General features: G+C 54.3%; 1 protein-coding gene across 1 annotated transcript in view; it reads left to right on the top strand.

Annotated features, from left to right (window-relative positions):
* Nucleotides 1-10,587, top strand: part of CCDC30 (coiled-coil domain containing 30) — a 40,561-nt gene extending 29,974 nt beyond the window's left edge. Inside the window, exons 17-26 of the mRNA XM_082069845.1 lie at nt 625-798; nt 1,733-1,942; nt 2,564-2,721; nt 3,274-3,421; nt 4,235-4,356; nt 5,277-5,418; nt 6,565-6,701; nt 6,783-6,888; nt 7,953-8,185; nt 9,936-10,587. Coding sequence (XP_081925971.1) covers nt 625-798; nt 1,733-1,942; nt 2,564-2,721; nt 3,274-3,421; nt 4,235-4,356; nt 5,277-5,418; nt 6,565-6,701; nt 6,783-6,888; nt 7,953-8,185; nt 9,936-10,149 — 1,644 coding nt within the window. The 3' untranslated portion in view covers nt 10,150-10,587. The remainder of the gene's footprint in view (nt 1-624; nt 799-1,732; nt 1,943-2,563; nt 2,722-3,273; nt 3,422-4,234; nt 4,357-5,276; nt 5,419-6,564; nt 6,702-6,782; nt 6,889-7,952; nt 8,186-9,935) is intronic.
* The last annotated feature ends 1,755 nt before the right edge of the window (nt 10,588-12,342 follow it).

The following is a 12,342-nucleotide window of genomic DNA, read 5'->3' as shown; positions in this document are numbered from 1 at the left end:
GCAGAGATGTTTGGGACATCATGGGCACCTACGTGGAGGCTTCACACACCTGGATGCAGGGAAGAAACCTGCCTTGGGCACATTGGGGTCAAAAATCTCTGTGAACCTCAGTCAAACATTCGCATCGAGATAACACGGAGCTCAGTTGTTTTCTGGAAGCCACCACAGGCCGTTGGTGACCAGCTCCTGGTGCCCTGGCTGCTGTTGGGCTGTGCCAGTGCCTCCGTTCTGTGCCGTGTCCAGGACTCGCTCTGTCCCGCCGCCACCGGGCTGGAGATGCCACCCTTGGGTGCCTCAGCGAGACGGTGGCACAGGAGTTACGAGCAACCGGGGTGGTTTTGCTTTGGTTGGACAGGTCAGTTTTAACAGCGGTTTGTTCCTTCATCCAGGTTGTTGCATCTTCTTCCTCAACCTCAAGAGTTGTGTCGGCTCCTCTGGCGGGATGGACAGGGCAGGGAGCAGGACGCGGTGTGGGGGCAGATGAAATGCTGCCTGCTTTTATCCATTTCCTACTTAAATGCCCTTCAATCCTACTGGCCAACCTCTACCTTTCTTAATTACCGATCTTCGTCTTTCCTTGCGGTTAATTTCCCTGTAACCCGGGTCGTTTTGCTGTCCCCGCAGAGTCCGTCCGACGAGAGGTTCCAGCAGCAGGAGGACAGAATGCAGCAGCTGCGCCAGGACTTGCGGCGCGTTCAGAACTTGTGCAGCTCGGCCGAGAGGGAGCTGAGATACGAACGGGAGAAGAACGTCGACTTACAAAAGCAGAACTTCTTGCTCCAGCAGGAATGCAGCAAGGTAGGGACAGAGCAGGGAGAGCGTCATGTCGTTCTACAAGCTGCGGGAGGTATGATGTGCTGATTTGAACAGATCTCATTGACCTTTGTGCAGTACTTTAACGTGCGCTGCCTCCAAATAAAACCTGCCGTACTCACTCCCTGTATTTCATTTATTCACTGCCCAGTGATCCCGTTGCCCCTTTCCTAATCAAGACATTTCAGATCATAGATATCGAAGCGCCAACTTGCATTTCTGTCGAGGGTTTAGATTGCGGGGTGACAATAAAACCCTGGCAGATGTATTGTTAACCCCCTCTCCCCCCCCACTTCCCCCTTTTTCCTCCTCCCTCTCCCCCCTTCCCACTCAGGACAGGCGATCTGGAGGGAAAGAAGGACAGAGAGAAGAGAGTTGGAAAAATTAACAATGTTTTACTAATGCTACTAATAAGAATAGAGAAAATAATACAAAATATACAAAACCAATCTTGAAAGTCTCAGCAACTGCAGGGCAGGCACCCAAAGTCCTGGACTGGACTCTGCAGCCAACCGGAGCTGGATTCAGTCTCACTAGGCCTCAGTTCGCAGGGACGACTCGCAAAGTCCTCTCCTAATGTCGCCATAAGCAGAAGGGAAAAAAAAGCAAAGGCAAAAGGGCAAAAGGGAAAAAGGGACGAGATCCTCGTGATCTCCCACTTTTATATGAAGTATTCACGTGAATGGAATGTTATACACCGTTGGTCAGTTTCTTGGTCACTTGTTTCTCGTTGCCCCTCTAGCGAGATGTCCGTCCATGCTTATCAATAAGTTTGCATTCCATTGCTAGGTTTACCAAAACATGTGTCTGGTTCTCCAGGAAAATGCAGTTAATATGAAGCCTTTAGCTGACAGGCAAATTCACTAAAAGAGAAACTTGTTTTAACAAAACCAGGACAATTTCTTCTTTTGAAACTCAGGTCAAAGCTGAGCTGAAGCAAGCCCGCGCAAAGCTCTCGGACACAAAGGAGACGTGCTCCTCGCTCTCAGCCCAGTGGGAGAAAAGCCAGCAGAAGGTCAAAGAGCTCGAACAAGAGCTGCTGAGGTGCTCCCAGGCCGATAAACTGCAGAGCGGCCTGCAAGAGAAACTTGCACAGGAGAAATCCAAAGTAGGCGAAGCACAGAAAAAGGTAAGTCGGCAGTGTGAGCTGAGGTCCCCGGAGATACGTTTTGAGTGGGTTTGTGCAACTGTAGTTGCACAAAAGATGCACCAGCAACTCATGAATCGGTTCCCTGAAGTGTGTTTTGCTAGAGGTAACTTGGCTAAATATTTTAGGAAAAATGTCTGTTGTTAGTGAGAGCGTAATCAAGACGAGAAGCCCAATCTGATGGCTCAGCTCCTGTCTCTAACGCTCATTGTGTCTGAACGTCCTGGTGGCAGCGCTGACAGGCGCAGGGAGCGCAGGTCCCGGCGTCACCCAGGAGATTCGCTGCTGTTTGCAGTCAATTGCAAACGCTTGTGTTTTCTGTGGCATCGCTTCTGCATGAATCGTTGCATTTGGTTTTGTAAGCATGCAGGATCAAATTAGGTGCAAAAAATTGTTGCTAATTGCTGACAACAGCATCTGGCAGCTGTTGGAAGGGTTTTACTTTTGACACCAAGATGTGCAGAAGCACTTTTGAGTAGAGGGAAGCAAAACTTTCATTCCCATCACTCAGGTACTGAGGGATCAAAGGGATCTGAGTCCCTTGGATTCAGATGCTGGCCTATAAACTCAGAAAGTTTAATCCGTGTCCCATTTTAATCCGAGATTTCAAAACTCCAGCAAAAGCTGAAAGATTCCCAGCACCAGCTCCTGCTGGCAGAGGCCCGTGTTGCAGACAAGAGGCTCCTGGAGGAGGAATTGAAGGAGGCCCGAGAAAATGAAGCTCGTGTGCAGCAAGAACTTCACGAGGAGCAGCTGAAAAGGTACCTGGAGCTGGGTAAGGCCTGTGCTGCATAGAATCACAGGATGGTTTGGGTTGAAGTGACCGTCCCAGCTCCCCAGTGCCCCCCCTGCCATGAGCAGGGACATCTTGCCCAGCTCAGGTTGCTCAGAGCCCCGTCCAGCCTGGCCTGGGATGTCTCCAGGGATGGTTCATCCACCACCTCTCTGGCCAACCTGGGCCAGGCTCTCACCACCCTCAGGGCCAACAATTTCTTCCCCATGTCCGGCCTGAATCTCCCTCCTTTAGTTTCAAACCATCACCCCTTGTCCTATGGCAAGAGGTCCCTCCTGCCAGCCCCGTGATTTGCTTTACCCTCTGGATGCCACAAGCTGGGATGGATGATCCCAGATACACCTTGTGTCCTTTCATGTGTCCTTTCATGGGGACAACCAGGATATAGTGATTTCTTTCTACCCTCAGCATTGCCCAGGGCAGGTGCAGCTCAATGTTTTAAATCACATGCAGTCACAGTGACACAGAACAGGCTGACGTCCATCCCCGTGTCTCCCTGTCCCACCAACCTGCCCTTTAGGAAGCTCCTGGAGCAGCAGGTGGAGGAGCTGCAGCAGCAGCTCCGGCATTCGCAGGAGACGGAGGCGTCGCTGGCCAAGATGCACGTGGAGCTGCAGGCCAAGACTCTGCGCGCCCTGGAAGACGATAGGAAACCTGCCCCGAGCGAGGTATGTGAGCTGCAGGGTCCTTGTCACCCACAGGATGCTGTGCTGGTGGCTCCAGAGCAGAACACTGAGCTCCAGGGGGAAACGGGACCATCCTAGTGTGAAATCTGTACTTGGGAACTGCTGAAATCATGGAATCACTGAATCATTTTGGTTGGAAAGGCCCCTCAGGATCACCAAGTCCAACCATAACCCACCCTGTCCCTGCCCCATGTCCTGAGAACCTCATGTCCGTCTGTCTCCAGGGATGGTGACTCCAGCACTGCCCTGGGCAGCCTGTTCCAATGCCCCACAGCCCTTTGGGGAAGAAATTGTTCCCATATCCAACCTCAACCTCCCCTGGCACAACTCGAGGCCGTTTCCTCTTGACCTACAGGGTCACATCCAGACAGGTGCTGAGCCCTTGCAGATCCCACTGATCTAAACAGGAGCTGGAAGAAAAGCACCATCATGTCTTGTGTAGGATTCCTGGGGATGCGGCTCTGAGGGCACAGAAGGACCTTGATGGATTCTTTCCCTCTCCCTTCCTCTTCCTGCCCAACATGGAGCTTTTTGCAGGAAAACCTTGGCAGAGGCCTTGGCCTGGGAGGATGCGTTACCTCTCTCTGCCTGGTTGGAGCCCCCAGCAGCACAGAAATCCACATTTCCCCTTCTGTAAGGGGAGGAGGCGGTGGCCGTAGGGGGCAGAGGGATGTTATCTGTAGTGGGAACCACTGGGATTGATGACAGAGCAGCTTTGGAGAGCAGAGCGAAAGGAGGCGCAGGGACCCCGCCAGCTGAGGACACGCACACAAATAAAATAGAGATGTTTTCCAGCACCTCCAGTGTGAGAAGGAGAACCAGAAGCTTTCAGAGCAACTTTCGCTGCTGAAGGAGGAAAACAAAGCCCTTTACGAGGAAGGAGTCCGTCTCCTGAACCAGAAGGATCTGTACATCAGGTAACGACTGCAGCAGCAGGCAGGGGAGGTGTAGACCCCCAAAATCAACCCAGGAACTGCTCTTTATGTGCCTGGCAGTGACACTGGATGTGGTTGTTCCGTGGCCTTTTGTCCCTCCCGTTCGAGGCTTTAGCACGGACAGATGTGCCTCAGCCCCGTGCTGCTGCGGCTCCAGCGCTGCAGATGCTCCACGGAGCCACCGGTTCCTCCCCAGAGCACTTTTGGTCTCATTTGCAGCACGAACAGCCTTTTTGACATGAGTTCTGAGCAAACCCAGGCAGGTGTATGGTAGAGATTCCTCTGGGTTTGACATCCTTTTCTATCCCAACTGGATAAAAATAAACCAGAACAAGTTTGAGGGGAAGAGCAACGATCAGAAGTCTCAGCAGTGACAAATATTTAACCCCTTTGTCACAGCTCGGAATGAGCCCTTTCTGCCACCTGCTTGCCCGACCCTTGTTTTTAAGGATTAATCTTTTACTGCCTTTTATCTCCTCATACCAAAGTACTTCTTCTTAACCACCTGCGTCCCCACCCCAATACACCACTTGCTCACACTTACCTATTCCCTGTTACTTCCAGTTTTGATAACTTTATAACTCAGTTTGGTATAAAGAGCTGAGCACAAGGATTTGTAAAGCCAGGAGTCAGTTTTAGGAATAGCCTTGCGTGCATTGCCCTCCATCAATTTCCATATGGTTGACGCTTAACAACAGCAGCTTTGCAGCACAATTAAACCCCAAACGAATCGGTGGAAAGACGCAGCTGGGAATGTCGGTGTGTTCGTTCTGCCCTCCCCGCGCAGCCAGAAGGAGCTGGGGCACGGCTGGGGCTCTCAGCTCAGCACATCTCCTGCCTTGCTCCTGGCCCAGAACACAACCGTGTTTCCCAGCCTGATGTTTGTTTCTCTGCCTCCTCAGGAAATACAATGAAATGCAGCTCCGCCACAAAGACAAGATCCGCCGAGCCAAGGAGACCTTTATCCACGAGGTGAAGCAAAGGGACAGCAGAATTAAGCAGCTTGAAAACGAGCTCAGCGAATCAAAGCTGCAAGTGGAAAAGGTGAGAGAACACACCAAGGGCCTCTGCCAGGGAAGGCAGAGGAGCAGCTGCAGCGTCTGCGAGAGCATCCCTCTTCCAAAAAGAAATGCAATTCAGGCAGAAAGGAAATGAGGTGTAGGAACAGCAGGTCTGCAGGCCAGGGGATCACACTGTGAGACAGCCGGTCAGAGCACAGGGAGCGCTGCCTGATGTGCGCGGGGCTGACGCTGCCTGGGACTACCCGGCAGTGCCCATGGACACCGGCGTGTCCGCATAGGGACAGAAACCCAAAGGGAAACTCCTGGCTCAAGTTTGCCCATGGGGGAAGCCATGTTGTAGAATCACAAAGTCGTTTTGGTTGGAAAAGCCCCTCAATATCACTAAGTCCAACCATAATCCACCCCTGGCACTGCCCCATGTCCTGAGAACCTCATGTCTGTCTGTCCAACCCTCCAGGGATGGTGACTCCAGCACTGCCCTGGGCAGCCTGTTCCAATGCCCCACAGCCCTTTGGGCAAGAAATTGTTCCCACATCCAACCTCAACCTCCCCTGGCGCAACTTGAGGCCGTTTCCTCTGCTCCTGGCGCTTGTTCCTGGGGAGCAGAGCCCGACCCCCCTGGCTCCAAGCTCCTTTCAGGCAGTTCAGAGATCAGAAGGTCTCCCCTCAGCTCCTGTTCTCCAGCTGAACCCCCCAGGTCCCTCAGCCGCTCCATCACACTTGTGCTCCAGCCCCTCACCAGCTCCGTTCCCTTCTCTCCACTCGCTCCAGCACCTCAAGGCCTTTCTTGGTGTGAGGTGATCCCGCCACCCCTCTGGCCACCATTTTGTGCCCTGAGGTGATCTCTGTGCCGCCATTTTGAGCCCTGAGCTGAGGGGCCCAAAACTGCCCCCAGGGTTCGTGGTTTGGCCTCACTGTGCCCAGCACAGCCCTCAGATCCCATTCAGAAACTCCCCGAGCTCCAGCTGCTGTTCCCTCAGAACTCTTAGTGCTGGGCAGTGGCTCAAAAGCCTCTTTTTTGGGGTACGTTACATCACACAGTGTATCAGTTCTAGGAGTTAACACGCTTGGTGGTCGCCCCTTTGGTAAAGCGCTGCGAGGTTTAGAGAGGCCGGAGAGGAGTGAAGCGTAACCGCTGGGTGTTGTTTCCCTCTGCCAACCTGCGCAGGGGAAGGTGCTGGTTGCGCAGATGACGGCTGAGAACGAGAAGTTACTGCAGGAAAGGAGGCGGCTCCTCCAGAAGATCAGTGCCCAAGAGGAGACCCCTTGGAGCAGCCGGTCTGCGATGGCCGCCCCGCAGAGCAGGTGGGCACTGCCGCTCCCCTCGGAAAACGCACCGTGGCCGGAAGGAAAATAACTTGCGCCTTGTGTGTGTGACGTGCTCAGAGTGAAGCTCCCGGACGAGGAGAATGTGCGGCCGCACGAGGGCAAACTCCAGCTCTGCGGCCACGGGCAGCGCGCGCCCAGGAGCAGCCGGGCTCCCACCGCCGAGGTGAGACGGGGAGGGCTCGGGCTCGCAGACGGGCAGGAGCTGCTGCTCTGCCCGTGGGTCTGACAATGTGTCGCGGTCGAAGGGACCCGTGAGGATCAGCGAGTCCTGCTCCTCACAGGACTCCTCACCCTGAGCTGTGCGAGCGAGAGCGTCGCCCAGATGCTCCTTGAACGAGGGGGGGTGTTTGGAGCTGCAGCTGAGGGTGCTGGAGAGCAGCTGAATTGACCCTTGGGTTGGAAGGAAGGGGCTCCAAACACATTGGGATGGTTTTGTGGTGAGGAGGGACTTTGTGGGGAGCGCGAAGCTCGATACGCTTGTCATACCGCTCCATCCCTGAGCTGCTGTGCCATGAGAACCTTTGTTAGCACAAGAAAAGGGGTGATGGTTTAAAATGAAAGGAGGGCAGACATGAGGGTGGTGAGAGCCTGGCCCAGGTCCCCAGAGAGGTGGTGGATGAACCATCCCTGGAGACATCCCAGGCCAGGCTGGACGGGGCTCTGAGCACCCTGAGCTGGTGAAGATGTCCCTGCTCATGGCAGGGGGGGCACTGGGGGGCTGGGAAGGGCCCTTCAACACAAACCATTCCGTGATTCTCTCCTTTTTCACAAGGACAGAAATGTCACTTTCACTCCTTTGCAGATTTAGAGTAGTTAAAAGTCCTTAGTTTCAAAATTAGCTTGAAACTTAGGAGAAATAACTCAGAGTGGTGTGGTTGGGAATGTTATTGATGTAAATGAAAACAACTCAGATCAAGCTGAGCGATAATATTGACTAAATTGAACTAAAACCCTTACCTAAAACCTCAGCTGTGGATTGACCAAGTTAATGAAGAACTTTGGGGGGACAAATGGAGAAAAGACCAAGGTGGTGTTTCCACAGCTCTCCACAGAAAACAGCTGCATTTGGCAGTTTATTGGTACGTTTTGAAATGCGGAGGGAACCACCCACAGTTGGAAATGAGCTGGTCAGGGTGAAGTGCTGTTTGAGGCCTGTTTGTGCGTCCTGCTTCATTTTCTTTCTTTCTCTTTGTTTCACCTGGGCCAGGTAGGTCTTGTATTTGTAAGTTGAAATTCAGACCCAAAGGACCAATCGATGACGATCGCCCCTGCGGGGCTGGAGTTCTTGGGGAGAACTGGTGGGGCTGGGGCTCTGTGGAAGCCAACGCTGTGTGTTGGATTCGGGCTCTGACACGCAGAATTGCCCCTGATGGTCTCTCTCCCTCCTCCCAGGACCCCAAGAGCGTCGACTTCTCCGAACGCCAACGGCAGAGTAAGGTGTTGCCACCTCCCCGAGCCAGGTACCGTGGGGTAAAAGGAGGAGGCGGGAAACGCCTCTGCGTGTGCCGAGGGACAAGTTGAGCCTTTTGGCCGCTGCACCCTGAGCCTTCACCTCCGAGGGTCTTCTTTTGACATTTTTGGGTGGTCAAATGATAGGACAACGGTGCCAGAACAGGCAAGGGGAAAGCAGAGGGACTCTGATTGCTGGAGACCCAGCAGGGCGGGTTTGCTTACAGCCTCCGGGTGCTGCGCAGCTCACCTCGCCTGTTTGGGTCAAATGGTAGGGAAATGGGTATGAAAAAGCCTCTGCAAATAATGGGATGGAGAAGTAACATTGTCAGACTGTGTCAGGGGTTTAGAAAGCAGCTCGGTGCCCGGGGGTTCAGGAGGAGGTTCTGGGGCAGACAGGGTGTCAGCGCCTCGGCTGGAGGAAACGTACGGGAGCGTTAGCGCGGGAGCAAAGCGCTGAGCATCACCCTGAGGTTGTAAGGAAGGTATGCGGTTATGACGTTGGACACATAAAGAAAAAAATTCACCCAAAATATGTGTATTTTACAGTAGCTGTGAGCTTGGTTAAATACAGTACAGTGTTACATATTCATGAAAGTTTTAGGAACGCCTATACATATTCATAACCTGTCCCCGAGAAGTCTGTTCTTATTACAATGAGTTCAGGAGACCATTTCCAGAGTCTCCACCTCTGGCTCCTCCTGGTTGCAGCTGCGCAGTGATCGTGACCCCGGGTCACAGTATCACAGTATGTTTGGGATTGGAAGGGACCTCAAAAGATCATCCAGTGCAATCCCCCAGCTGGAGCAGGAACGCCCAGGTGAGGTCGCACAGGAACATGTCCAGGCGGGTTTGAATGTCTCCAGAGAAGGAGACTCCACAACCCCCTGGGCAGCCTGTTCCAGGCTCTGTCACCCTCACTGAGAAGAAGTTTTTTCTTAAATTTAAGTGGAACCTCTTGTGTTCCAGCTTGATCCCATTACCCCTTGTCCTATCATTGTTTGCCACCGAGAAGAGCCTGGCTCCATCCTCATGGCACTCACCCTTTATATATTTATAAACATTAATAAGGTCACCCCTCAGTCTCCTCTTCTCCAAACTAAAGAGCCCCAGCTCCCCCAGCCTTTCTTCATAAGGGAGATGCTCCACTCCCTTAATCATCTTTGTTGCCCTACGCTGGACCCTCTCCAGCAGTTCCCTGTCCTTCTTGAACTGAGGGGCCCAGAACTGGACACAATATTCCAGATGTGGTCTCACCAGGGTGGAGTAGAGGGGAAGGAGAACCTCTCTCGATCTACTAACCCCCCCCCTTCTAATACACCCCAGGTACCATTGGCTTCCTGGCCACAAGGGCACAGTGCTGGCTCATGGTCATCCTCTTCTCTGTACACGGTCACCTTTGGTCCAGTGTGATGAGTAGGTTGGGTCTCAGACTGCTGAGCTGGTTAAACTGCTGTATCTCCTGTCCTGTGCCCAAGATTCTGTTATCTGGTTCACCCAAGGATGCCCCAAGGATTATTATCTTTGCAAGGATCAGTGAACTCCTGTTTCTCGTACAATAAGTTACGCAGAGCTAAGCAAGGCTGGGCAATAGTGATGTGGGTTAAAGCTTTCTAAGTCTCTTTAGTGATGTGGGGTAGGGTTAGTTCTTTAAGTGTTAATTAGTTAATTGTCCTCGCGGAGCTGCTGGCAGGAGCGCTGGGGCTGCGCAGGGGCACCCAAACAATGCACAGTGACCCAAGGGAGGAAATTTGTTTCCAGCTGCCCGTGGCGAGAACCGCCAGACGCCCTGGGCGCCCTGAAGGCCGCGGCAGACACGAAGCCTGATGGAGAAGCTGAAAGCCAAGACTCCTGCATTTGCTTATCCCCCTCTCAGCCTTCCGAGATCGGGTATTTAAATGTAGCTTCGCCCGGAGACACCGCGGCCTCCCAGCTACAGGAGGAGAGTCCCAGCGTCAGCTCTGAGAACTTCTGAACCCAGATATTGGTAAAACATCAGCTGGACTGCAAGGTTTGGGGCTCCTGGTGCTCTACGGTAGCGAGGGCTGCAGGGGCAGAATTGCCAAATGGACCAATGTGGTGATTTCGGTGATACATTCGACAGCTTGTTTTCAGCTCACCCAACTGCAGGTGGAGTCTGGAACAGGCTCCCCAGGGAGGTGTCACGGCCTCACGCCTGACAGGGTTCAAGAAGAGACTGAGCAAGGTCTCAGACACACGGTGTGGATTTTGGGGCTGTCCAGGAGTTGAACACAGTGATCCAGGTGGGTCCCTTCCAACTCAGGACATTCGGTGACTCCCTGAACTGTGTGTGCTCCCAGACCCCCCCACAGGCTGCAATTTGGAGATCAACTCTGGGAAGCGGCAGAGGGGTGGGGTGAAGCGGATCTTCCCCCCAACCCCAATTCCTCGTCCAGTCTGACCCTACAAGCTTTGTAAATAAAACTCGGAGAACCTCCCTCCTGCCACCTGCTGGCTTTTCTCCGTTCCCCTTGATCTGGGCTCAGACGCTGGTTTATCCCCCTTGTGCACGATCTTACCCGTTCTGTGCATCCTGGGAGAGGAACGGGGCACCTGAGCACCGAGGGGGGATGAGAAGGTGCGGAGGAGGAAGATGGGGGTAAGGAGGGGCTGTGAGAGCTGGATGGGAAAGGGACCAGGAGGGAGATGAAGGGAGGTGGAGAGAACAAGGGAAATGGAATTAGGAGCAAGAGAAAGACACACCCAGGGGCTGTGGGTGCACGAGGAGGAACACGGAGGGGTCCGGGCTGTCCCAAAGACACTTCATGGTCACCAGGTTGGCACTAATGGTACATGGAGGAGTCCAGGGCACCCCGAAAGCAGCACAAAGGGAATTGGGACCCCCAGGAAAAAAACCAAGGGGTTCAGGATGCCCCAAAATGACAAATGGAAGCAGCAAGGACGCTGCAGAAGTGTCACCAGCATCCAGAGCAAAACGGCCAAATGGCACTGACAGGCACATCGAGAGGGGCCATCACCCCAAAGGCACCTTGAGCGGTGTGGGGACACCCCACAGACACCCTGGGGGCACAACCAGGGCAGGGGGTGTCCAGCCCCGGCTGTGGTGCTGCCAGGAGCTGCCTTGGCCAGAGCCGGCCCTGCCCGGCCCCTGTCCCCTCTGTCCCCTCTGCCCACAGCCTGATGTCCCCATGCCGGGGGACCCCAGGCCCTGTCCCGGGCGGGGGGTCCCGGGGGCTCTGCCTGGGGCTGGGCTGGCCGGGGCACCAGGGGCTGTGACACTCGCTCGCTTTCCAAACCCAGCGGCTTCCCGGGCTGAACCAGCCAGAGCAGGATTCCAGCTCTGAGCTGATCCGCACGTTGGGTTGAGTCTCGCAGGGATTTTACAGGCAGGAAAAGCCGCTGCCACGGGGCGTTTGACGGGGCTCTGGGAGCAGCTGTGGGGTCTGTGCAGCTCACGGCACCTGGTGCTGCGGCATTTGCTGGGGCTTCAACAGGAGCCGTGACCAGAGGGTCCACAGCACTACCAGAGCCAGGCCTGCAGGTGTGAACCTGTCAGCCTTGTCATGGGTAGAGCAGGGATACAAGAATCGGAGAATCACAGACCAGTTTGTGTTGAAGGACCTTCCCAGCTCCCCAGTGACCCCCCTGCCATGAGCAGGGACATCTTCACCAGCTCAGGGTGCTCAGAGCCCCGTCCAGCCTGGCCTGGGATGTCTCAGGGATGGTTCAGCCACCACCTCTCTGGCCAACCTGGGCCAGGCTCTCACCACCCTCAGGGCCAACAATTTCTTCCTCATGTGGGAGCGCACACTGAAACTGTGCCAAAACCACACAGCGAAAAGCATTAGCAGGGCCCTGGTCTTGTCCACGTCCCGGAGCAGATCTTCAGAGAACCTCATGTCCACTGTCCCTGCTCGGCACACCAGGACGCACGAGATCTTGAAGACAAAGCCCTTGCCAGGAGTTTCACGGTTGCTTTGATGCATGTCAAGAGCTTCTCCTCGGACGCCACTTGCCCACGGAAATGTGAAACCAGGCCCTGGAGATCTCACGTGTGGCCTCTGCACCGCGATGCACAAACCCCAGGGGAAGAACGACTGGAAACCAGCCCCGACCCCTCGTCGTGGTTTAACCCCGGCCAGTAATCACAACCACGACTGCTGCTGTTCACCCCCCAGAGAGGGGA

Source organism: Streptopelia decaocto, assembly GCF_964273445.1.
Source record: "Streptopelia decaocto genome assembly, chromosome: 20".
Taxonomy (NCBI): Eukaryota; Metazoa; Chordata; class Aves; order Columbiformes; family Columbidae; genus Streptopelia; species Streptopelia decaocto.
This window is presented reverse-complemented; position numbering and strand designations above follow the sequence as displayed.